Source organism: Chinchilla lanigera, unplaced genomic scaffold, assembly GCF_000276665.1.
Source record: "Chinchilla lanigera isolate Chin_1 unplaced genomic scaffold, ChiLan1.0 scaffold00085, whole genome shotgun sequence".
Lineage (NCBI taxonomy): Eukaryota > Metazoa > Chordata > Mammalia > Rodentia > Chinchillidae > Chinchilla > Chinchilla lanigera.
Genome location: NW_004955486.1, coordinates 4120010 through 4144719, shown reverse-complemented (window position 1 = coordinate 4144719; position 24710 = coordinate 4120010). Strand labels below are relative to the sequence as shown.

Below are 24710 nucleotides of genomic sequence, written 5' to 3'. Positions count from 1 at the left end.
GCGGGCTTCTGTCCTGGCCTTAAAGGCCCCGGGAGACGCGGGGCTGGTGCTGCTGGGAGCCGCGGGGCCCGCTCCGGGGCGCGTGCCTCGCATTTCTCCTTGTTCCCACGCTGTCCTGCGCGCGGCCGGACACACAGGGTCGCCAGCGAGCGACAGCGAGACAGCCCTGCAGACGCCCCCTCCTGCTGTGAGGTGGGGGCACCGCCTGCCGCCGATGACCGAGCCGTGCACCCCAGCACCCTCCCTGGCCAAGCTGCTCTCGGCCCCCTGCGCCCGGGCGCTGAGCGGACAGAGCCGCAGAGACTCCTCGTGGAAGTGCTTCTGCTTGGCGTCTGTTAGCGGACAGAAGCTGTGGCACCAGCAGCAAAGCATCCTGGCAGGTGGAGCTCCCGCCCAGGCCGCCCGAGACACTCAGACCTTACCGGGGAGACTGCGCCGCGCAGGGCCAGGTCCCTCAGTGAGCGCCAGACTGCGGGTGGAGCGGTGCTTGGTGTAAGCCGGCAGCGGGAAACTCACTCCTCCGGCGCTGGGCAAAGCAGGCCTTCGGGGGTGGACAGGGAAGCGAGCGCTGCCTAGGAGTGCGGTCACCTTGCCCCCGGGAGCAAGGGGAGGCCAGGTGTGAGCGCCCACTCCCCAGACGGGGATCCCGAGGCTCCGAGGGGTGTGGCTGTGTGGATCTGGGCTTTCCAGAGGGCTGGAGGGGTTCCCTGTCAGGGGCCAGGTGGTGACACACGCCGGGCCTCCCTTCCCCACACCTGCCGTGCAGGGCAGGGGCAGCTCTGCATGCCCACCCTCACCCCGGGGTGCCTGATTTGGAAGGCCCTTAAGACTCAGGGGATGGAGCAGGGCCTGGGGGCAGCACAGGGCAAGCAAAGGGCCTGCTTCCGTGGCCAGCCCAAGTGGGTTTGACCCTGACTCCCTGTGACCGAAGACAGTCATCAGAGCGGCCGGCTTCTCTGGGCATCTGGGGCCACCTTGAAGAGTCCTTTGAGACGAGTGCTGGCCCTGCCCCACTGACAGATGAGAAAACTGAGGACAACAGAGGGAAATCGCTGCCACCATCACAGGCTGGACCAGGCCCCAGATCCATGCCTGGGAGGCCCCAAGCCCTGACTTTCTCAGCCCCTGCATCTTGCCTCAACTTAGCAGGTTTGCCTGGAGCGCATCTTTGTCTGTGTGGATGGTGCTGGGCCCGAAGCACTGTGGGATGGATGGAGAGATGGATGGATGGGCAGACGGATGGACGGACAGATGGACGGACGGCGGCAGCCACCCTCTCCATGACTACGAGGCTCTCTTGGGCTCTTTTTTCGTCTTACTTTCCTTTCAGAGTCACCAAATGCCCTACCCAGCTGACACCTGGAGACACCAGGCTCTACCAACCGGAGGACTGAACCAACCTGATTCTTACCCGCTTTTCTACCCAGAGAAGCCCATCCGTCCAGGCCTCCTCCGCCCCTCCTTCACGCAGTATTGTGTGACCCGGGCTGTTTTACAAAGGTTTCTGTCTGCCAAAGCGAGCTCCACCCGCCCGTACGTCCCTGCGGATCCAGGCGGTACCCGACCCACGCACCTGCAGCTCACACCTCCCTGCCAGGCTGTGGGTGAAGGGACCTGCAAGGAGCCATGGACAAGTGTCACCTGTGGCCCTCGGGGTGGCCGCTATGCTGGATACGGCTGCGACGCGGCCCCTCAGGAAGCCCTGGTGTCTCCGGCTTTCTCATGGAGACCCGGAGTTGGTGGTGGCCAGCTGCCCGGCCTCCCTCGGAGATGAGCTCCTCAGCACTATAAAGGGACACTTCCAGGTGCAAGTCCAGGGGTGCTGGGCTCTGTGGGGCTGAGACGCGCAAGGAGGAGAACTTCCAAAGGAGGAGGGGCGCACTCCGAGTCAGAGCGGTCACGCCCGCGCCACTTTGCGAATGTCCCGAAGCCTATTGAGGTCACAGTAAGCTGATCTCAGTTACCAAGAGAAAAAAGGCCGGGTGTGCTGGTCTACACCCGTAACCCCACACTCTGTGAGGCTAACGCAGGAGGATCGCAAGTTCGAGCCTAGCCTGGGCAGCTTGACTTAACAAGACTCTGTCTCAAGATTAAAAAATGGAAAAATGGCTGAGGATGTGGCTTAGGGTGAAGGCCCTGGGTTCAATTCCCAGCGCTGAAGAAGAGGGGTGGAGGAGACGGAAGGAGGGAAGGAGAGAGAGACAGACAGACGGACAGACAGAGAAAGGCAAAGGCCAGGAATAGAAACACACTGCAACTCTTGGGAAGCGGAGGCAGGAAGGTTGGGAATTTGGACTATGTGGTGAGATCCTGTCTCAAAAGCAGAGAGAAAACTACCCTTGCTCTTACTCTTCTTTCCGGGCTAAAAATTTACAGCAGGAACGCAAGGGGGCGCTCCAAAACCCACTACCTCCCCTGGCTTACAAGAGCGCCCCCCAGTGGTGGGTCACGGGGAAATCAAGCGCCCACGCTCTCCTCTGGCCCGGGTGCTGGCAGCCGCTGGCATAGGAAGTCCAGAGGTCCCTGCGGCCCCTGCGGCCCCTGCGGCCCCTGCGCCCCCTGGGACAGGGCTAGGGTGTCTGAGGGTCCCGCAGAGGGCCCTAGCCTCAGAGAACTGCGGGTGGGGTGTGGGGCGGGCTGGGTGTTGGGGTGCCAGCTCCCGGTTTTCAGGCCTCACCCCTGAATAGGGAAGCCCGAACTGAGGGGTTGGGGAAGCAATCACCACCAGGATAAAAATAGCAAACAAATCCGAGACGGCCCAATCTGTACAAAGGGGAGATTTCTTCTCAGCGCTGCTCGCCGCTCTGCTGACGGGGCAGTTCAGCTCCCTGCGGCCTCAGTTCTGCGGATTCCCCAGCCGCCAGCCCGGCTCTTTAGCTGGAGCATCAGAGCCGTTTCCTAACTTGGGACAGGTGGCCAGCTCCTGCTCGGGAGCTTTCCTCCATCCCTCAGTCACTATCGAGAGGGATAATTACCCTGGGATAATTACCGAATTCATGCACGCATGTAGCTTAGCCACTGTTTGTGGGGTCCCTGTAAGTGGGGTGTGCTGCTGTATCCCCGACTGTGTCACTTTCAGTCTCCCTGCAGTTCCCCGGCATGAAACTCACTGGGCAGATGATAAACTGAGTCACAGAGACGCGCCAGTCTCATGACCTGTCTGAAAGGTCGTACAAGTGAGGCGTGGTAATCCCAGCACTCAGGAAGCTGAGGCAGGAGCGTGAGTGTCTGAGGCCAGCCTGGGCTACAAACAGAGTTCAAAGCCAGCCTGAACTGCATAGTGAGACCCTCCTTCTCTCAAAACAAATGAATAAATCATCGTACAGACCTGGAATTCTGGACCCATGAGGCAGGGCAGTTTCGCACTCCATAGTGCCCCACACGATATACTGGGTGCCGTCTGACAGAAGCCAGGGCCAACAGGGGGAAGCCCCTCTGGTATTATTGAGATGCATGAAAATTCCCTCCTGGGCCTTCAGCCCAGAGAAGTGAGAGTTCCTCAGGTCCATTTGCTGCAGGGATACATTCTTTTATTTTTTTATGAGGGGAGGTTGAGACAGGGTCTCGCTATGTAGCCCAGGCTGGCCTCAAACTTGAGGCCATCCTCCTGCCTCAGCCTCCTTAGTAGTGGGATTACAGGCAGGCACCACTGTGCCCAGCTCTTGCCTGGAAACTTTCACAGATATAGGTAACTGGTATCTCCCGCATCTCCAGCTAAGAATGGGGACAGGGCCAGTTTCCTTGTGACATCCAGACCGATGAGAAACTCGGCTCTGGTCCTAAGGATTGTGGGAAGGATGTTTTCCCCATCCAAAGATCCCCCCCCCACAAAGAGCACTGGCTTCTAGCCCACCCCAAGGCTCATGGTCACTGTCTCAGGGGCAGCCACTCGCCACAGGTGTTGCCAGAATTGAGTCATGAAATAAAGTTTACAACTCAGTCCTTCCCATCGGCCCTGTGGTTAGCAGTTGCTTCTTGGATTGTGCTTTGATTGTAGCGCAAGTCACGCATGCAAGTCACGAACGCAAGTCTCCCAAGTCCTCAGAAAGCTCCCAGAACTAGCCCTCCTTCTGCCTTGGCTCCTGTCTTACTCCGCGGCCCCTGCTTGTCCCCGGGGCCCAGCGGCTTGTACTGCAGGACCTTTGCACTTCTGCCCCCAGCACTCGTCTCCCAGACGCCCCAGGGTTGGCTTCCTCCTTCCTCCTGGCCTCTCAGCAACCACCACGGGACCCAGGGGACCCAGCAGACCCAGGCCACTCGGTCTTCTGTGCTCTCTTTCCTGCCGGACACCTGCGCGTTTCTGCACCCCCCACGGCCTCTAGAACCGGAACTTTTTTCTGATTACTTCCGAATCTCAGCGTCTGGCCCAGTTGGTGCCCGCACGCGGCACAGGGACCTCGGCTGAGTTGGACCAGCGGCGTTGGCTGCCCGAGCTCCCGCCTTGGTCCCCCTGGTCCTCCCCTTGCCCCACGGCGCCTCCTCCTCCTCCCTCCTCCCAGTGGCGACAGGTGTCCGTCCGTCTGTCTGTCTGTGGTGTGGATTTAGGCTGCATGCAATGGTTCTGGTACCTCTGGGCCCATGGTTCTTTGCAAGAAAAACGGCTTTCTGCTCTTCAGGGTGGACACGCGGGGCACGCGGGATCTGTTGTGTTTGGAGGTCCACTCCTGTCGCCGGAGGCCTAGTGTCCTCCTGCGTGCCCTTCTGGAGCCATGGGCCCCCGACCGTCCAGGGTGCAGGGCGGGGCCGCCTTTGCTGTCACGTCATCGCTGCAGTGGAAGTGGGGGGGTTCCTGTGATCCCAGCACTCTGGGAGGCTGAGGCAGGAGGATCACTGGGAGTTAGAGGACAGGCTGGGCTACATAGTGAGACCCTGTTTCAAAACCAAATAAATAAGTAAAGGAAGGAAGGAAGGAAGGGGAGCCCTGTGGCAGGAGGAAATCTGAGTGCTCTACAGAAGGGAGAACGGTGCAGACACGCTACAGGTGCAGGAGTCGGGCTAAACGGAGCCCGAGGACAAGAGCCCAGCACAGGCCACCGATAACACCAGTGTCGAGGGCAGCGAAGGCCGAGAAAGTGCCAGAAAGGGGGCCCCCACCCCACAGTCTGCCAACACTCCCCACCCAAGGACGTTGGGGCTACCCTCAGGAAGGCTGCAGGTCACCGCCCAGCAGGCCCCTCTCCTCTACCCAGCCACGGTGGGCAGCCCCGGTCCTGCCTGGGAGAACCGTGTGTGTGCGTGTATACAGCATTGCCTAGCTGCAGTCATCGCCCCTTTGCTTGGAGTGAGCTTTGGGCTTAGCCTCACAAGTGTCTTTCTGTAAATACTCTCGAGGCCCTTAGAAAAGCCTACATGGAGCCTGGCGTGGAGGCTGAGGCGGGAGGATCACCCTGAGTTCAAGGCCAGCCTGAACTACATAGCGAGACCCTGTTTCAAAAAAAAAAGTCGATGTTGAAAGCATCCAGGGTGCGGGCAGGGTGGGCTAAAGGGTCACTCATGGGGCTCCCTGCCTGGAGCTGGTCCCCACCGGCCTTGAAGGGTGCTTTGAGAGGCAGCCACTTTGGGTCTCCAGGGACTTCAGGAGCAAGCAGTTCTGAAGACAAAACCAGTTCCAAAGCTGGTGCACATCAGGGCGGGGTTGGGGGACCCCAGCAGGTGGCACCTCAAAGTTCTCTCGATGGCCCTTCCCTGGGAGCGTGGCTCTCAGGGCACCAGGCTCGGGGCACCAGGCTCGGGGCACCAGGCTCGGGGCACCAGGCTTAGTGGGCTCCTTGGCAACCCTGACACTCTGCCCCTTTGGGGTACTTGGGAGCCCAGTGGGTGAGCGGGGTCCTGGGGACAAGCTCACCCCACCTCACGGCTTTCCTAGCACAGTTCCCTGCCCCTCTGCTGCTGAAGAAAAGCCAAATTTGCACTAAAAAAGCTGCTTACATGGATTGCCGTGGTGAAGTCAGCGGGCTTTATTACACGGAGGGACCCTGGTGTCTGCGACCTTGACCGGACGGTCCACAACTGCTGGGTGCGGGGGTGATCTCGGGACAAAAGGGGCAGCATCTTTTAGGGGACGCAAGGCTCTCCTGCCTCAGGATTTCCCTAAAGGCAGAGAGGTGGAGAAGGCATCCGAAAAACGCAGGCTCTGTAAACATTTCCATTTGAAAAGCAGAACGCGCTTACCACCCACACACCCCGAATCCAGCATCTCTATGCCAGGTACAGGTGACGATGTAAAACCGCACAGCGCCCAGGCCAGGGCCGCCCGGTCGGCACCCAGACCCTGCTGTGAGAGGCAAGTGACCGCGGCAGGAAGCTGAGCCCAGGGCGGGACGCTGCCCAGCAGTGCTCCTGACCCCAGGGGAGCGCCCGTTATACCACAGCACGGTTCCGTCCTGCTCCGGGACACGGACGTGAAAGGAAGGTGGAACGGTGGCTGCAGGCCCAGCCCTGCCCCGAGCCTCCAGGCTTCTGCTTTGCTGCCCTGCTGCCTGCAGGGAGACGCTGCAGATGCGTGGACTGGCGAGTGATTGCGTTTTGCGGCCCTGGGGCGGGAACTCCGGCCTTCACACTGAGCTACATCTCCAGCCCCTCCGCTTTTTTAAAATTTTGAGACTAAGCCACTGAATTGTTCAGGCTGGACTCGAGTTTGCGATCCTTCCACCGGGGCCTCTCCGAGTGCTGGGATCACAGGTGCGCACTGCTGCACCTGGCTGGTGGTGTGGACTTTTTAGTTGTGTAGACTTTATACTTCTCAGAAATGTTCACAACCCTAATTCTCAGGGCGATGGGTGCCAGAGGAGTGTGAGTGTGTGTGTGTGAGTGGGTGTGTGAGTGTGTGTGTGCACGTGCAGTGCTGGGAACCGAACCCCAGGCCCTGCACATGGCGGGCCAAGTGCGCTACCACTGAGCGACACCCCAGCCGCCAATAAATGCTTGTTGGGTTGAACTGAATAGTCAAGAAGGAACGACCAAGAATTCTGTGGGAGACAAAATCACTTGACAGCATTAGAGTCAGAACTAACTCGCTATTGGTTCCCTTGGAGTCGGCCCTGCCAGACTCATAGAGCACCACCTAGACCACAGCGGGGGCCTGGCTGCATCCTCCCTGCGGCATCCACAAACACTCTGCATTCACTGCGGCCCCGCCGGCCTGAACCGGAGGACCAGGGAGTGACTGCACAGCAGAATGAAGCAGCGAGGTCCTGCAACCTCAGGAAGTTGGCTGTCTTAACCGAGAGTCCCAGCCGTTCACCTCCCAGGCGGAAGGTCACCTGGCTGCACTGAGTCAGCGAAACAACTGGAGAGGAAAGAGGAACTCACCTCTAATCCCAGCACTCTGGGAGGCTGAGGCAGGAGGATCGCAAGTTTGAAGCCAGCCTGGTGAACCTAGTGATTTAGCAAGTTCCTATCCCAGAATGTAGCTCAGTGGGGTGGTAGCTCAGTGGGAGTTGGGAGCCCGTCTGTGGCTGCCCTATCCCAGGATGGTCAGCCCTCCATGGGGACACTGCCAAGCCTCTCTGGTAGCAAACAGCCACGCCTTCCTAGAGTGGATGCTCGGCTACCCCAAGAGAAGAAAACCAACTGAGGAAGCCACAGCTCCCGCCTGTGTATTGCAACAGTGAAAAGCGGGGAGGACCCGGAGATGACACAGATGCCGTAAGGCACCACAGTTTCTAAGTAAGTTTCCTGTGCTTATGAGCTGGAGCAAAATCTTGAAAAACTTTCCTGCCTCAACTCATGGAACTAAATAAAAAACCAAAACCCAGGTACAGCCGTGACAGGCTAGATTTCCTTCTTGTGTCCTCGGGCGTCCTCTGCTGGCGAGAGCCTGAATTACAGCGCTAATAACCACAGAGGGGACCCGATTTTCCAGAGCTGCAGAGCGGGGGCACTATCAAGAAGCCGAATGGTCTCTCCCGCTGGCACTCCGCCCAGTGAGAGTTGTAAAGCAGAGGTGCTGCAAACCGGATCAAAAGCAGCGTTTGGGTTCCACAGCCACACTGCCTGATGTCCAGTTGGCTTTACCCATGGTTCTTAGGACCCCAGGTCTTGGTCCCCCCTGGCCGCCCGGCTGGCCCTCGCCTCATCTCGTCCTGTTTCACCTGAGTCAGGTGTCTGCTGGGCCCAGCGCTGGTGATCTCACCCCAAGCCCCTATGCCAGGAGGGAGCGTGTCCCAGGAAATTCCAGGTCAGCCCCTGTGTCCTTGGGCCAGTCAGCCCTGTCCGCCCTGGCTCAGCTGGGGCTGGGGCCAGGGCCTTCCCCAGCAGCGTCCGGCTGGCTCCCCCTTGCCTTGGGCATCGGGGTTAAAGTTGAAATGCGTAAAAGGAAAGGCTGGACCTGCTCCTCCCGCAGATCTTCGGGAATGAGGGTGCAGAGAAACTGCCGACTCAGCACGGGGGGACAGGCACGAAGGTGCCCAGGGGAAGGCTCCTGAGCCCCAGCCGCACTGGCAGCCTCTCCCTGTGCCCCCATCTGCCCTGGGGACCTCCTCTCTGCGTTGTCTGGGAGCTGCCACCTTGCCTGCGAGCCAGGGGTACACCAGCCGGCTCTTTGGCCCCAACTTTTCCTCGTACCCGGAGCAGCCGCAGCGCTGTGCCAGCCGCTTGGCCCTGCCTGGACGGTGCAGCCCGTCTCTCCTGCGTCCTTGGCAGGGAGCTGGCAGCCGCAGTGCTCTGCTGTCCCAGGCTGAGCGAGGGGGCTCCTGGTGTCAGGAGCCCAAGCAGAGGCCCCAAACGATGACATCACGCATCAGGAGGGTCACTGCCTGACTCCCCCTGCCCACTGAGGGGAGGGTCACTGCCACTCCTCTTCCTCTTCCTCCTCCTCCCGGCGCAGTACAGGCTCTGAGGGCAGCCGGCAAGGTGGAGACGCTCAACCCAAAGCCCCGGAAGGGGAAAAGCAGCCACCAGCCTGGAGGCTCTGGCCGTGGAAGTTTAGGGTCCTCAACTGACTCCCGAGTGTGCACGGTGGAACACCACTTTCCATCTTGCCGGAGACAGGGCTTCGGCCCAGAGTGAGTCCCCGGGGATGGGCCGAGCAGTGATTTCATGCCCAGGCATGAATCGAGACCTGCACTGGAGGCTGCCATCCTGCGCCTGAGTTGCTTCGGGACCTCTGGGCCTGCCCTCCCTGTCCCCAGGTCCTTGGCTCCAGCCACCTAAGCCCAGAGCATCACCCTGGAGGGTCAGCAGCGTCCGAACCCCAGCCACATTTCCCGGCCTGTGTCTGTCTGCAGGGGAAGCTGGACCCCCACATCCAAGTTCAGGTTTCCAAGAACCCATTGCATGAGATCCGGGGGGGAAAAGCTTTTTCCCAGCTCTTTGGAGCCTCTGTTTGTCTCCGTAGGGTGCCCCAGGAATGCCAAGTGGCAGCATTCAAGAACGGGGTCCCAGGGGGTCCTTGGGCCTCACCTCCAGGCCGCCCGAGTCAGGAGCCCCTTCCTTACCCCAAGCAGTAAGGCAGCCTTGTCATCCACGCTGGAGTCCAGGGCTCGGGGCAGGAGATGGGGAGCCGGAGCCGGGCTGCAGCTCTGCTCCAAAGCCTTCCTGTCATGTCTGAGGGTCCGTCCGGAGTTTCCCAGAAGCACGCTGGCCCTCGGTGGGCATTCGGTCCCAAAGCGCCTGTGGAAACGGTCCATCCGAGGATGTGCAAGCTCTGTGTCCAAGTTTGTCCTTCTTCTCTCTGGGGAGGGCTGCTTCCTGCCCCAGCCCTCAACTCCAGAGAAGTATTGTCCTCAAGAAAAGGTGGTCTAAATAAAGCCAGGGACTCACTCCCTGCACCAATCAGCAGCGCCGCTGCCGGTCTGGTCTGGGCAAGGGCTGCGCAGCCGCCGGGAGGTGGCCGTCGGGACGCGGCGCGGGCAGAGCAGTGGTGCAGGGTCTCCGCATCGCCGCGGCTGCAGCCCCGCCGCCCTCAGCACTGCTGACTTGGCCCGGGCGGCAGCGGGCGGGGAGGGAGGGCGGGAGGGGGAGGCCTGCAGCAGCCGGGCTCCAACGGCCCTGCGCAAGGAGAGCCAGCCGGCAGCCAGGGCAGAGACAGGGCCCTGAGTCAGCGCTGGTGCATTGGGGGGTGTCACCGGGAGCCTGGGCGCCAGACCCATGGCTACCTTGGGCCATGCCGGGCACCCTTCCGCACACCCTTTGTGCAACCCCCGCTTAATTCAGAGCCAGCACCAGCCCCCTCACGCACCCAGCCCTGAGGTCCCTGAGGCACGGAAGGACGGGAGATTCATTTCCCAGCCTGGCACAAAACCCCCAGATGCAACAAGGGTGCCAGGCCACGGGACCTGAGGTGATGGGGTGCACGGCGGTGGTCACCCCTTGCATTTCCTGCCTGAGAAAGCCTGCAGAACGCTGGCCCTCGTGTCCTGGGTCTCCTCCCAGAGTGACTTCCTGCACTGCCATCTGAGAGGCGAAGGTGGACAGGGCTGCAGGGGCTGAGTGCCCTCCCAGCCCTGCCCATTCCTGCCAGGGTCGTGTCACCTTGGCTGCTGTGCATCCTGTCCCTGCCCCGTGACGTGGTCACCTTGCCCAGACGGGGCCGGCCTGAGGGCAGGAGCCTCTTGCAGTGGAAGGCAGGCTGCCGTCCCTGCAGTGTCAGGCTGCCGGGCTCCGGGGCACAGCTGTGGTGCTCGTGTCGCACCTGACCTCCCTGCGGGTGGCCAGAGGTTGGTGGACAGGGCATTTGCTTTGCTGCTGGCCACAGCAGGCCTTCCCTTCGCTAGCTCCAGATGGGAAAATGCTCTTCTGCCACCCAGGCTGCAGGGCACACAGTAGAACGGTGTCTCCTGCACGCTGGCACAGTCTCCGCTCCCCATGTGAGGTCACGGACACTTCCAGCCACGGATAGGGGAGACTGCAAGCTCAGGGCCGCGCGGCCCACGGAAGCAGCTTCCGGGGCTGGGGGAGGGGACCAGGGTGCCCTGGTGTTGGGCCTGAGGACATACAAGTGAGGTCCCATCTTACTGTGTCCCATGATGCTGACCTCAAATGACCCTGCTGTGGGGGGACCATGATGACGCCTTTGGGAGCGCTGAGCTCAAAATCAATTGCACCCAAGGATGTTCACGTGGGAAATTAAAGTTATGCAGATGAACGGGGAGAAGTCAAAGACGGTTTTCAATATATAGGAAATGTAGTGGAGAATGGAACCTGAGAAGCAGAGGGGGGAGGGGAACGCCTAATTCCGGGGGGAGGGTTTAGTGTGCAGTCTAAGACCTCCTAAAACATTTGTCTCCCGAATGCCTGCGGCGTGGAGACAAGCGCCTCGTACGCAAAGCAGCTTCAGTGCCTGCAGCCCCTGTTGAGCGTGGCTGGTTTCCTAAAGACCTGTGTTCTGTCGACACAGAGAACCAGGACAAGCGGGGCACCCCTGAAGTCTCATTCCTCCGCCAGCTCAGCTGTGATGCCAGCTGCCGTCTCAGAGGCTTGCGTTTGTATCTGAGAGGGTTGCTACACGTCTTTGGAGCAGATGTACCGAGAGACCCAGAATATTTTGGTCAAAAGATGCCCCACCGACACATACACACTTTGGGAGGGAACGCGGGAGCTCAGTGCTTCAGAGCCTGGGCTGCCTGGGCGGATGTCACCCTTGGCATCTCAGAGAATCACCTCCATGCAGACCTGGACCTCACACTGGGTGCCTAGGGGTGCAGTGCCCAGCAGCCGGCACCCACAGAGGCAGCTGCTTTAGGGAAGCTCTTGGGTTGGGGGGACAGGAGGAGCCCCTGCACCCCGCACACCCTGGCTCAGCCCTTGCTACTAGGCAGGGGGTTCATCCTGCTCTTAAATGCTGCAGCCTTGGCCCCTGCGGCCACAAATCATCCAGTTTCAAATTTCCCTCTAAATCTCATCTGAGTAAATCCAAGGAGAGAGCAAGAGCGTGTGAGGGAGACAGAGGGAGAGACCCTCAGTGAAGGCAGCCTCTGTGTCCCCATGGTTCAAGCCCGGCGGAGAGAGCTCAGATCCGCCTTCTCCAGCCCAATTCCAGATGGCTTAAAGAGCCAGGCAGCCAGACTCGCGCCAGACACGCACGGTGGCGGCAGGCTGACACGCATCGCGCTGGGACTCATCAGTAAGTCTGCGGGGTCCAGTGCCCCTGCGTGTGGAAGAGAGAAAGTCCCCAAAGCGTCCCGGGGTGCTGGGGATTTGCGTGGGGCTGAGCGCTCCCCAGTCCGGGTACCCGGCAAGCCAGCTGACCCGAAAGCCAAGCCGGCATCCCCTTCCTCCTCCTCCTCCTCCCCGTCCTCCTCCTCCTGTCTCCTCCCAGTGCTGCTGCCGGCTGCGGCTCTGTCTGCAGTCACTTGAAGGAGAAAGATTTCGCAGTATGGCACTCTTAAAGCCGCAGCGCCCAAATTCTCCTTCAAAGCCCAGCGTCCCCGGCATCAGCCAACTTACGGGGTCTTCGGAAAGGGTGGGTGGGCGAGGAGCCTGGGTCTGGGGCGGCTTGGGCAGCACGGCCGGCGGGGGACAGCCCTGAGGCTCGCAAGGGTAAACTGCACGGCGAGCGCCTCTGCAGCGAGACCTGGCTGCGGGGACTGCAGCGGGACTGCAATGGAGTGGATTTTTTTAAAAATCATAAAACCCCACCATGATTCCCTCCACAAACTTCTATTCTTTGCAGCTTAATTAAAACACCAGGTGCAAACATGAAACCAACAGGAGAAAGCACCTCCCTCCTATTTTGTTTTCTCAAAAAGAGTTGAAGCAGCATTTTAAAATTATTTTTAAAGGTTCTCCCTCCCGTGAGCGGCTGACTCAGCTTTCTCGCCAGGCGCTGTCGAAAGCCATGCGGGAAAGAACCGGGCTGGACGGAGTTCACGGGGTCGGAGTTTTTGCAAAGTGCAGGAGGAGGAGGCCCCAGCTCCTCAGCGAGGAGCGCTCCCTTAAACCCAGAGGAAAGGGGACCCGTCCGCCTCTGCCTTGTGGCGCGGAAAGGAGCCCATCCGGCACCCAGAAACCAGCACGCCCGCCGGGGAAGTTACCTCTCTGCAGCTCCCGGCCGCCGCCACTGCCTGCCCGGATGCTGGCAGCTCACACGCTGTGCCGGGGAGGCAGGACCCAAAATCAGAAGTGTCAGCTGGGTCCCCGCGCGGAAAGGGTGCCAGGAGCCGGCGCTGCAGGCGGCGGCGGGCTGGTCCTCCCCTCCCCCAGTTTAATTTAAATCCTGACTTTGCAGGGTGCCCACCCCTGTGACACGTCTCCAGAGAGCCGCCTCCCTCCCCTCCCTGCACCCCCACTCCCCACATTTGCTCACCTGAAGGTGCTTTAGTTGCAGAGAGAGAGAGAGAGAGAGAGAGACCGCAGAATCCTACATTTGGGGGAGGGGTGGGAATTGCAGAAGTTTGGGAATTGCATCTTGGTACACGGGAGAAGGAAGGCAGGGGCAGACCTGCTTGGCTTCAGACAACTGGGCACTGTTGCTTCTTCTGCAAGGACAGAGGTTGGCGGGCGGGGGGAATAGGAAAATTCTCCCCGCGCACTGGCAAATCCTCAGCACTGGGAAACCTCTGTGTTTTGGGTTCTCCCGAGGACACCCGCTTCCTCAGTGCAGGTGTGTGGAAGGCGCAAGGCCACGCGTGGCCGTGCCATGGTGACCGGTCTGTGCTCCCCCGAGTTCCCGCTCTGCTTCTGGGCGAGCCAGGGTCACCTGAGATGAGACGGACTGCGTGGGGAAAGTTCCAGGAGGGAGAGGCCCGGGGAACGCAGCTGTGCGTGAAGTGGCACATCCTGGCAGAAGCCCGGGGACAGGGACGGTGCAGCGCAGAGCTCAGCGGGGGAGGGGAGGCAGGTGTTCCTGGGTTCTGAGTTTATCACGACCTCGGAGTCTGAGAAAGGACCATGAAGGAGAAAGAGTGTTTGCGTGTGTGTGTGTGTGTGTGTGTGTGTGTGTGTGTGTGTGGTGTGCGTGCGCACACGCGTGCCCATCTCAGGTAGCGGGGCTGAAGTTGCCCTTCTAGATAAATTGTTCAAAAAGACCAATTGCACCAATTACGCATGCGTCCTATTACTGAAGGCAAACCAGGAGAGGACTCGACGAGGCAGCCTGGGACACAGCCACGCCTGCTGCAGTGCACCACGGCCGTGCGGGCACCCTTGGCACAGGCGGTACTGGCGGCCCTCGCCCTCCTCTCTCTCCTGTGGCTTTGGCCCAGCAGCGGCTTTGTGCTATGCCGGAGCACAGAGCGAGGTCCGGCCACCATGATGCACCCTCCCCGGCTGCGGTGGTTTAGGAAGGCTGAAGATTCCAGAGGGGTCAGTGTGGAGGGAGCCCAAGTTGCTCGCCCCACAGACGGGAAAATGGAGCCCGAGGGACAGTAGGACCTCATGAGAGGTTGCCTGGCCCATAGGAGGCAGCCCTGCAATTAGGATTTGGAGCTTCCCAGCTGGGCCTGGTGGCCCATGCCTGTGATCCCAGCACTCGGGAGGCTGAGGCAGGAGGATTGCCTGAGATTGAGGCCAACCTGGGCTACATAGTGAGACCCTGTCTCAAAAAAAAAAAAAAGAATTTGTGGCTTCAGGTTCTCACTGTCCCTGTTGTCAGACCCTCTGGGGGAGCGAACTGCTTCTGCTACTTCTTCATGTGACCTTGACGGTCTCCTCTCTGCTCTGCCACTGTCCCCCCACCCGGAGCCCCAGTGACATCCAGACTTAAGCCAAGGAACCCTGACTCTTTGAAATCAGGAAAAACACTAAGTAGTTGTCTTGTAGCCAGAGGCAAGACCAGACTCAGGGTCATCGAGGAGACATTGCTGAAGATCCCTCTGACTTTGAGACCTGGATTCCTTTGGGGTGTCCTAACAAATGACCACAAAGGCAGTGGCTGGACATGATGACAAAGCATCCTCTCACTTCCTGAGGCCAAGAGGTTCCCAGGCTGGGGGGATTCGCAAGCCGGTGTTACCAGCCACGCAGACGCTCCCTGCTCTCCTGTCCCTGCCTCCTCGTGTGTCCTCCGCCCTCTCTTCTTTATTATAAAGACACATTGGATCGGGGCCACCCTAATCCAGGGATCTCATCTTCCAACCCTTAATTTTTTCCACTGAGAGCTTTAATTTAATTGTATCTACAAAGGACTCTTCCCCAGTAAGGTCCTGTTCACAGATTCCAAATGCACATCTTTTGGGGGACGGCCATAATCCGACCCCCTATGTCTTCCAGTGGAAATGTTCATTAGGGAACCATGGGAACGAAGTGAGGCGGCCTGATTCTATCTCACGGTTTGGAGGTGCCGTAACTTGGGCCCCTTCGCTTACGAGAGGTTCACAGCTGTGGGGTTCCTGGTCTCTTTCTGGAGGTTTCTGTATCATTAAATCTTTACTCCACCCTAGAAAGCAGAGCCCTTATCATCACCCTACGTTTTATAGTTAAGAACTAAAGTGCAGAGAGGTCTGGATAACATCGATCGTGAGGGCCAGAATTTGTGCTTTTTAAACTTTTTTTTTGAGACACAGTCTTGTTTTGTAGTGCAAGTTGACCTTGAACTCATGGCGATTCTCCCGCCTCAGCCTCCTGAGTGCTGGGATTACAGGTGTGCGTCACCAGGCCCAGCCTGAATTTGTGCTCTTAGCCTCACTTTTGCTTAATCATGCTGGGGTTGCTGATTCTTTTGTCTCGTCTTGATGTCATTGATTTTCGGACCAACGCACACCTCTGGTCTCTGTGTCTTTTCTGGTACTTTTTGGGCTCCAAGGGCCGTGCGCTCTGGGCTGACCTCCCACTGGGCTCCCCTTGCCATCCTCGCCAGGGGCGCCTCTGCTGTCACCACCAGCCCGAGGGAGGGGTTATCCGTGTGGCTCAGAGCCCGAAGCATGGCAAGCCCAGAGAGGGACAGGAATAAAGCATTTGCTTCTAAATCAAAAAGAAAGAGAAACTTCAGGACAACAGTGATCCTTCAGACACTATCACTTTTTGGGGTCCTTCCATCTGACACCCCCATTTCCCATGCTATGCTTGGACAAACCTGGAGACCCTTCCCGCTCTCCCAGGGCAAGTTCTAGCATGTGAGGAATTTCTTCTTGGTCCTGTAATCCTTGGAGCTTTGGCATGCAAATGACCCTGTCAGCTTAGACTTTGATAAAAAATAACGTGTGCAGGTTTCCTACCCCCAGCAAGCAGTCGGCACCCTGGAGGCAGCAGACCCCGCCGCTCCTTATATGGGGCTGACATCTAATAATCCCACTCTCTCTTTTATTTTCAGTAACAGCAGGAGAAAACCAGGTTAAACCTAGGAAAGCGCCCTGTCTGGAAGTCATACTACAATATTAGCTCTCGAGTCGACCCCAGAGGCTTCCCCTCTTTAGGGTGAGGTGGAACCCCGGAAAGGCTTCGGGCCAGGCCTCACTAAGCCTTGCCAGAGTCCCTGGCTCAGAAATCCTCAGAGGTCCCTTGGCCTTTCGATAGCAACATCTGGATGGGATGGGAGACAGCGGATGCGGTACAGCGGCCTCTCTTTCCGGATGAGTAATGCCTTCTCCGGTGACCTCAGCGGGCCTGGCCTTCCCTCTGCCAACTCAGAACCACAGAGGCCAGGGAGGGCAGCGAGGGGGCTGCGAGAGGGCAGCGCCGGACGTCGGGAGGAGACCAAGGCCTTCCCCGCCTGAATCACAGCGCAAACACATGATGTGGCGTTTGTTTCGCTCAGAGCAATGCATGCGGGGGCGCAGGGCCGCGGAGGCCGAGCGCTTCCTGTGAGTCGCAGAGCCTTTCCCCCGCAAACGGGCAAGACGTTTCCTCTGCCCGCGTCCGCGTCCTCCGCTATGGACGCCTCTGTGCACCCTGCGTTTCTCACCGGTTCATTGCACGCGTGTTGATCGAGCACAGGCCACACACACAGCGGAGGAGAGACGCAAATCCCACGCACGCCGGGCACACTCTTCGCGGCTCTAGGCCCCCCGAACCCGCCCCACGGTTGTTACTGTATCTGGCTGAGGCCCTGCGGGTCGCCGGGAGTCCGGGGCACTTCCCAGGGCGGCCGTGTTTCAGGGGGGATGAAGCCCTTCGACGTGCAGGGGACAAGGAGCGCGCCCTCTGGCGGGAGGCGTCCTCCCTGCTGGAGGCGCTCTGCGCCCTGCAGCCGGACCTGTGCCCTCACCCGCGCTTAGACTTCGCTTCTGCCCAGGAGCGGAGGCCGCACGACAGCCCGGTCACACCTGTGCGGTGGCCGCTGCGATGCCCGAGTGGCCCTCCATGTCCGTCTGCGGCTCTGCGCACCCCTTCCGCTCTGTCCCGCATCTTGGGATGAAACACAGAGGACTCACCACAGCCGTGAGGCTGCAAGGTCTGACTGACGCCCGCTGCCCGCTGTCCACCACGGCCCTGTCTTGGTCACCTCATCTCCTACGCACCTCCGCAGCGCTGCCTCCTTTGGGGTCTTTAAAATGCCTCTTGTCACCAGGCATGGTGGCACACGCCTCTAATCATATAACTCAGAAGGCTGAGGCAGGAGGATCACTGCAAGTTCAAGGCCAGCCCGAACTGCATAGGAAGAACTTGTCTGGGAAAAAACCCCAAGGTAACGGTTCCCACGGGGTGGCATTGGCCCTGCCTTGGTTCCCCATGTTTCTGTCTCCCTGGAGACGACAGCTCCGGCGGGCGCAGGCCTCTCGTGCCTGGGATAGTGCCTGGCATCCCGAGTGGGCAGCAGCGTCTTGTGAACACTGTGGGCTGCGAGAGTGGGTGGCTGTGACCTTCCCATGGCCTTCGATTTCCACACTAGGCTTTGTCACTGCCCGGCTGCGCTCACGGAGTGCTACACCCTGCTGGCCTATGCCCCGGACATCCATCCTCCCGGGCTTGGAGGCTGAGGCAGCGCTGTCCTGTCCCCAGGCCCGCTCCCTGGCTGCCGGTGGCAGTGACCCCTCGGTGCACCTGGGTCCTCATCTCCCCTTCAAGGACACCCACTGTATTGGATCAGGCCCACACTAATGATCCCGTTTAACTTAATTCACTCTGTAAAGCCCCAGTCTCCAAATACAGCCACAGGCTGAGGTGCTGGGGTTCAGGCTTCTGCGTGTGTATTTTGGGGTGAAGGGCACAACTCAGCCTGTAGCAGCACCCCGCACCCTCCGGCTCCCCTCTGACTTCTGGGCTGCGCTCCCAGCCCGTCAGGGACCAGGGCATCAGCATTGCTCACGTGCCACTCACGAGAGGGCTCTGCTGGGTCCCGTTTCCCCGGCCCGGCTCAGCCCACTGCGCTGCAGTTGCCTATGAAACCCTCATCCCCCGCAGGCCCCTGACTCCCTTCGTGAAACAAGAGGGACCTGCTGGCGCAGGTCACGTGACTTCCCAGGACACGGAGATCAAAGGAGGGTGCTCTCTGGAGTGACCTGGGCCCTAGCTCAGGCTGTGAGCTCTGAACTGTGTGCACCCACAGATTACCAGGGCTCCTTGAAAATGACTGGGGGCTGGGGGTGGAGCACTGGCCTAGCAGGTGCATAAAGCACTGGGTTCCAGCCCCAGCACCAAGCCGGGGATATAGCTCAGTGGCACAAGTGCCTGCCTGGCAAGTGCAAGGTCCTGAGTTCAGTTCCCGGTACAAAAAAAAAAAAAAGTTGATATCACCATCCCTAGCATGAAAATATGGACAAACAGACAGACAGGTAGGTGGATAGACAAGCATGCTTGTCGCAGTCTGTGGGGCAATCTATAGACTGAGAACCATGAAAGAGATGGAGATATGATAAAGAGCCAAAGAAAGCTAAATACATGGGAAACGGAGCTGAGTGTGGTGGCACATGTCTGTAACCCCAGCACTTAGGAGGCTGAGGCAGGAGGATCACAAGTTCAAAGCCAGCCTGGACTTGAGACCCTGTCTCAAAAAACCCACAACAACACAAAACAAAAGCAAAAAAAACATGGGAATTTGGGCCCATTTCATATTGGTGAGAGAAGAAAAACTGTTCAGTTAGGGCTGGCAGAGTTAGAAAATAAAACTGCAGCACTCCCAGATAAACAATGAATTAATCCAAGCATGTCCCATGCAATACTTGGGATAGGTTTTGATTTTTTTGTTTGTTTGTTTTTGTTTTCTTCTGGTACTGGGAATCGAACTCACAATGTCACGCTTGCCAGGAAGGTGCTGTGCCGCTAAGCTAAATCCCCAGACCCTAGATTTTGATTTTTAAAATCATGGTTTTTTTGCTGGGTGTGGTGGTGCAACGCTATAATCCCAGCACTTTGGAGGCTGAGGCAGGAGGATCACTATGAGTTTGAGGCCAGCCGTGTCTACATAGTGAGTTCAAGGCCAGTCTGCACTAAACAGTGAGACCCTGTTTCAAAACAAATTTAAAGTAAAATAATGTTTTTATCTGAAATTCCAGTGTAACTGGCATCTTGTATTTTATCTAACCACCGCAGGTTGGCTATATGCTTGGTTTAAGAAGCCCAGAGAGCATAGAATGCATTCTAGAGATTTTCTTTTTTTTCCTCTTTTTTTTTTTTTTGGTGGCACTGGGAATCAAACTCAGGGCCTTGCACTTGCCAGGCAGGTGCTTTTGCTGCTGAGCTATATCCCCAGCCCGATTCTAGAGATTTTCATCTTAAACCAGTAAAGTGGGAGTTAGGACCAGTAAAGTGACCCGTTAGGACAGATGTCACCAGGATTGACTGTGGGAAGGACAGAGATGGAAACAGAGCTTTAGACAGAATGCAAGTTCGTTGCTCTTTCCCTTAGAAACATCCCAGCGGTCAGTGATCTCTGGTTGTCATGGTGATGCCTCAGCGACACCGGGGACTCTGGCTCCTCCTATTTCCTGTTGACCTCAGCCTGAGACTTTATTCTCTCAGGTACCTCATGGACTGCAAGAGTCACCAGCTCTCCAGCCATCACATCAACATCCCCAAGAAGCAAGAAGCAAGCACTACCTGCTAACTTCTGCCTATACGTCATCGCCGGAATTTAGTCACATGGCCACATCCAGCTGCCGGGTGATGTCACCAAATATATTCGAGAGTGTTACCAAGGATGAGTGGGAGGGGTGGACAAGCGGGAGGGGTGAACAGCCAGCCTTGCAGGATGCGATGGCCTCTGCCTTGTAGACTGGAAACCTGGCCTTTGTCGTGGAGGTCTGCTTTTTAAAAATACAGGCAATGTAGACATGTCTGCTATTTTATTTTATGGACCGCGCTCATGACAGCGCTCGGCCACCGAGGGCACTCTGTCTTACAACAGAAGAGTAATAGAGTAAAGGGGCAAACCGAATTTTTTATATCAAAAAGCTAATTAAAGGACTGTTTTAGCTGGGCGTGGTTTTTCTCTGGTACAAGGTCATGAGTTCCGTTCCCGGTACCAGAGAAAAACCAAAAAAAAAAAAGTTTGGGGGCTGGGGCTGGACCTCAGGGCCCAGAGCACGTTAAACCTGTGCTCTACCACTGAGCTACACCCGCTGCCCCTAAACTCTTAAAATACCTGGCAAAGGAGCCTGTGATAAACACCTGTAACCCCAGCACTCTGGGAGGCTGAGGCTGGAGGATCTTTATTGGAGCTCAGCCTGGACAACCTAGTGTCTCAGAAGAAGAGAATAAGGCTGGGGGTGCAGCTCAGTGCAGAGCCCCTGGGTTCAGTCTCTAGCACTGCAGAAAGAAGGGAGGAAACAGGAAGGAAGAAAGGGGGAGGGAGGGAGGGAGGAAGGGAGAACGGACTACTACGAGTTCAAGGCCAGCCTGGGCTTCACAGCAAAGCCCTATCTCGGAAAAAAAAAAACACCAAGAAAAAGAAAGAAACCCTGCTCACACAGTCTCCGGTCCTAGAACTATGTGCAAGGGGACAGACGTCCAGATGGGACTTGGGCTTTAAGGCAGGAAAAGGATTGGGCAAGTTGGCAGCAGGAAGGAAGGTGTCTTAGCGAGAGGGGTCGGTGTCTCGCCCCTGTCGCCCCGTGAGGAGGAGCAGGACGGGCCCAGCCACGGCGGAGAGAAGGCAGGGGAGGCGCAGGGCCGGGGCCACTCCCACGCGCCAGGGGCACAGCCGGAGGAGTCTGACTCGTCTCTTTGTCCCTGACCCTGCGCGAGGTGGGGACTCCGGGGACACGGTGCGCTTTGGGGAAGTCTCGTATCTTCCCGAGGGGACCACGCGGAGGCGGGTGAGCTCTGGAGGAGCTGGGGGTGGAGAGATAGCGACACCGGGGAGCGCGTATTCCGGGAACGGAAAGAACAGGGCGGTGAGCTCCTCCCGCTGAAGCGGCCTTCAAAGACCTTCCCAAGCGTCCCACAGATGCGTTTGAAAAACCTGCCCCGCTCGGCGAGCAGCCTCGCCGGGCCCTGAGTGTCCCCTGCCTGCGTCTCCATCCTGCCCTGCCCCAAGCCCAGAAGAGGCCTGGGAGAGGAGGGTGACCTGGTACCCTAAACCACTTGCAGCTGTCTCCATCGGGAGCAGGTGCCGGGCAGAGGCTGCACGTTTGGGGTTCCACCTCTCCTGGGGGGCTGGACATTTCAACCCTGGACTGGACGGGAAGCCCCGTGTGGTCAAGCGCCGCATCCAAGCACTGGGGCAGCCCCGTGCCCCCCAGCGGGAAAATGAAGCTGATTGTTTTGTAACCCGAGTCCCCGGCTCAGCAAAAGCTTTAGAAGTTCCCGCCAGGGCTCCGCTCCCACTGCAGTTAGCGCAATTAGCACATGTACTCATTAGAGCTCCGCGGCTAGCTCCTGTCTGAGCACCCGTTTTGGAGCCCGCTCGGGCGCAAGCTCATTAGGGTTCTATTTGTGACTTGATTCCTTCAAGCACCCAGGAGCCGTGTCCCGGAACTCACGACAGAGAGGGAGCCCCTCGGGGGCCTGGGTTGCGGATGCTTTGTGCTAGGGACTGCAAGAGCCTCGCGGTGGCGTTCCCCAGGGTGAACAGCGCGCAGAGACTGCTGTTCCATCCACCTTTCACACTGGATCCGGGACCTAAACACACTCCGCGGCCTCCTCTGCTCACCCAGAGTCAGCTTTCACCGTGAAATTGCAGCCCCCGCCTCCACTCTCAAAGAGGTGCAGGTATTTGGGGCACGGACTTGGCTGCTGTCCCACCTCTGATAGGGGCCAGCCACGGCTACAAAAGCTCCCTGTGCCTAACCCAACCTGGACAAATGCAGAAGCCAGGCCTGCTGGCACAGTCCTGTAATCCCAACACTTGGGAGGCTGAGGCAGGAGGATCACTGTGAGTTCAAGGTCAGCCTGAACTACAGGTGGAGACTCTGTCTCAAGAAACCAAACCAAACCAAACCAAGGAAAGAGAGAAAGAAGGAAAGAAAGAGATAGAGAGAAAGCAAGCCAGACAAATGCAGGAGGACCGTGTGGTGGTTGGGCTCCTCACCCTGGGGCATAAGACAGCCGGGGTCCCCCGCGATTAAAGGAACCCAGGGTCTCTCACTTCTCCCTTGCAGGATGCTGCCGCTAATGTGTATTTTTTAAACGCAATCTTGAATGTTGGTAAAATGTGCCCAAACCATTGATCAGTTTGAGGGTTTTTAAGCATCTAATGAAGAGGCGCAACGGGGTCACAGTGTCGGGTGATTGTCACTGCCATTCATCTCCAGGACTTTGCCACCTCCTCAAAAAGCAACCCCAGGGCTGGGGATTTAGCTCAGCGGCACAGCGCCTGCCTGGCAAGTGCAAGGTCGTGAGTTCAAGTCCAGGTACCAGGAAAAAAACAAACAAACAAACAAACAAAAAGCAACTCCGTGCCTGGCCCACGTGAAAGTCCGCTCCACTCTGCCCAGCCCCTGCACTTGGCTCCGTCTAACCATGTTGGCTTCTTCTCAGCTCCTTCCACCACAGGGCCTTTGCACTTGCTGCCCCTTCCTGCAGAGCTCCCCTGGTGGCTTTTGCATAACCAACCAGCCCCTCCCTCTAGTGTCATCAGGCGTCACCATCCAGAGAGGCCCTGGCTGGACACTCTTCTGCAGCCCTTGGTTTTATTTCTCGAGGCACGCTGCTAATCACTCACTCACTGTTTACAGTCGGTCTCCCCCACATGCATGCCCAGCTGCAGTGGGACACGGGGTCCTGAGAGCAGGGCCCTGTCTGCAGCTGGCCCCTGACCCCAGCACGGCTGTGCTACTGGGCAGATGCACGGCCACCTTACCTGTGTGTCCAGGACCGAAGCAGCTCGAGGGCCCCGATGTGTGTGTGGTTGTCCCCTGCTGTGACCCTGCAGCCACTCGGAGCGGCGGCTCAGCAGAGTCTCCCCGAGCCCTGGCCCCGGCCCAGGCCACTGCAGTGTCAGACAGCGACGGGAGGCTGCCACGTCTCGTGAGGTCCTGCTGGCCACTGTCACAGCTCTCCCGAGGGCGTCCCGCCCTTCCGGGCCCCAGGCTCGCCCACCGTGCGGCTGTGTCCAGCCCGCACCTCCACTTTGCTCTAGGACCGACGCAGCGCTCGCTGCAGTGCCGGCTGGGGCAGCTGCCAGCACTTTTATCTTTGCTCTTCCTCTGCCAGCCAGGAGCTTGTGCCCGCGTCTGCCTAGGAGAGCTTACGGCCAGGAGTGATGACCTTGAGGACAGGGGCCGCTCACTGCGGTGCCCAAGAGCCCCTGGCCTGGCTGCCACCTGGGCCAGCTGCTGCCCGGCTGCCCTTTTCTTTTTCCTGCGTCCCCTCCCCAGGGAAGCCACCAAGTACAACCCGGGGCTCTTCCCCGGTATCCGACTGTTGGCAGCAGCCCTGGCAACTTGTCCCTTCACCCAAGGGTGCCACTCATACCTTCCAACGGAGTCACGCGGGCGAAGGGGACCCCAGCCCCTGGGCCTGGTGACTCTGGGTCCCCAGCTTGTGCTTTGTTCCCTGGGAAGTGCTTTTTAAGGGCCTTTTATTTGTCCCCCCGGTCTGCCTTGCTGGACGGGTGGGCACTTGGGTCACATCACGCTCCCAGTGTATCAGATGACAGTTCAGCAGCGCATGGGGACAACTGGGTGTCCACACACAACAGGAGGAAGCCGGCCTCCCTACCTCGCGGCATAGACAAAAAGCCGCTAACTGTGGGCCTGGGGTGGACCCTGGCCTGACAGGCACAGGCCCAAGGCTTCATCTCCAGCATCACAAAAACAAACAAAGCGGAATGTAAGAGCCCGACTACGGAAGTCTGAGAAGAAAACGCAAGCATAAATCATGACATTGGGTCAGGCAAAGCCTCCTTTGTTACGACGCCAAGTGTACCAGCAGCCAAAGAACAGATAAGCTGGGCACCATGAGGATTAAAAGCTCTGACACCCCCAGGGACACCGTCCAGACAGTGAAGAGACAGCCCGCCAAGTGGGAGAAAATTCATATAGGTGGTGAGGAGCTCGCGTTTAGCATACATAAAGAACTAACAACTCAGTAAAAAATACACAACCCAACTACAAAACGGGCAAAGATCAGACCAGATCTTTCTCCAACGAAAACGTACAAATGGTGAATAAGCATGCGGGAAGAGGCCCAGCCTCGTCAGCCTTCAGGGAAATGCAGATCAGAACGGCAACTGGACCCCCTTCGGGTACAGCAGGGTGGCGATAATCAGAAAGTCAGACAGTAACAAGTGCTGGTGAGGATATAGGGAAATCAGAACCCCTGTGCTCTGCTGCTGCGAACAGAGGGGTTCAGCCACTCTGGAAAACACGGTGACAGCTGCGGGAAGGTTAACCTAGACCTGCTGGTCCACTCCGAGTATTTATATCCAAGGAAAATGAAAACACATGTCCACACAACAGCTTGCTTGTGGGTGTTCATAATGCACCATTCTTTTTTTTTTTTTTTTTTTTTTT

General features: G+C 58.3%; 1 protein-coding gene and 1 long non-coding RNA gene across 2 annotated transcripts; both read left to right on the top strand.

Moving 5' to 3' along the window:
* LOC102024236 lies at positions 1-3949 on the top strand (the record flags this gene model as incomplete). Its single annotated transcript, XM_013504281.1, is given in 2 exon segments — positions 1-380; positions 1331-3949. Coding segments are annotated over 2 exon segments (406 nt in total), but the record flags the coding sequence as incomplete, so codon positions are not given.
* Positions 3950-11959: 8010 nt separating this feature from the next.
* LOC106146598 lies at positions 11960-19998 on the top strand. The gene is made up of 3 exons (XR_001231099.1): positions 11960-12064; positions 16190-17503; positions 19777-19998. It is a non-coding gene; the product is annotated as an uncharacterized LOC106146598 (long non-coding RNA).
* The last annotated feature ends 4712 nt before the right edge of the window (positions 19999-24710 follow it).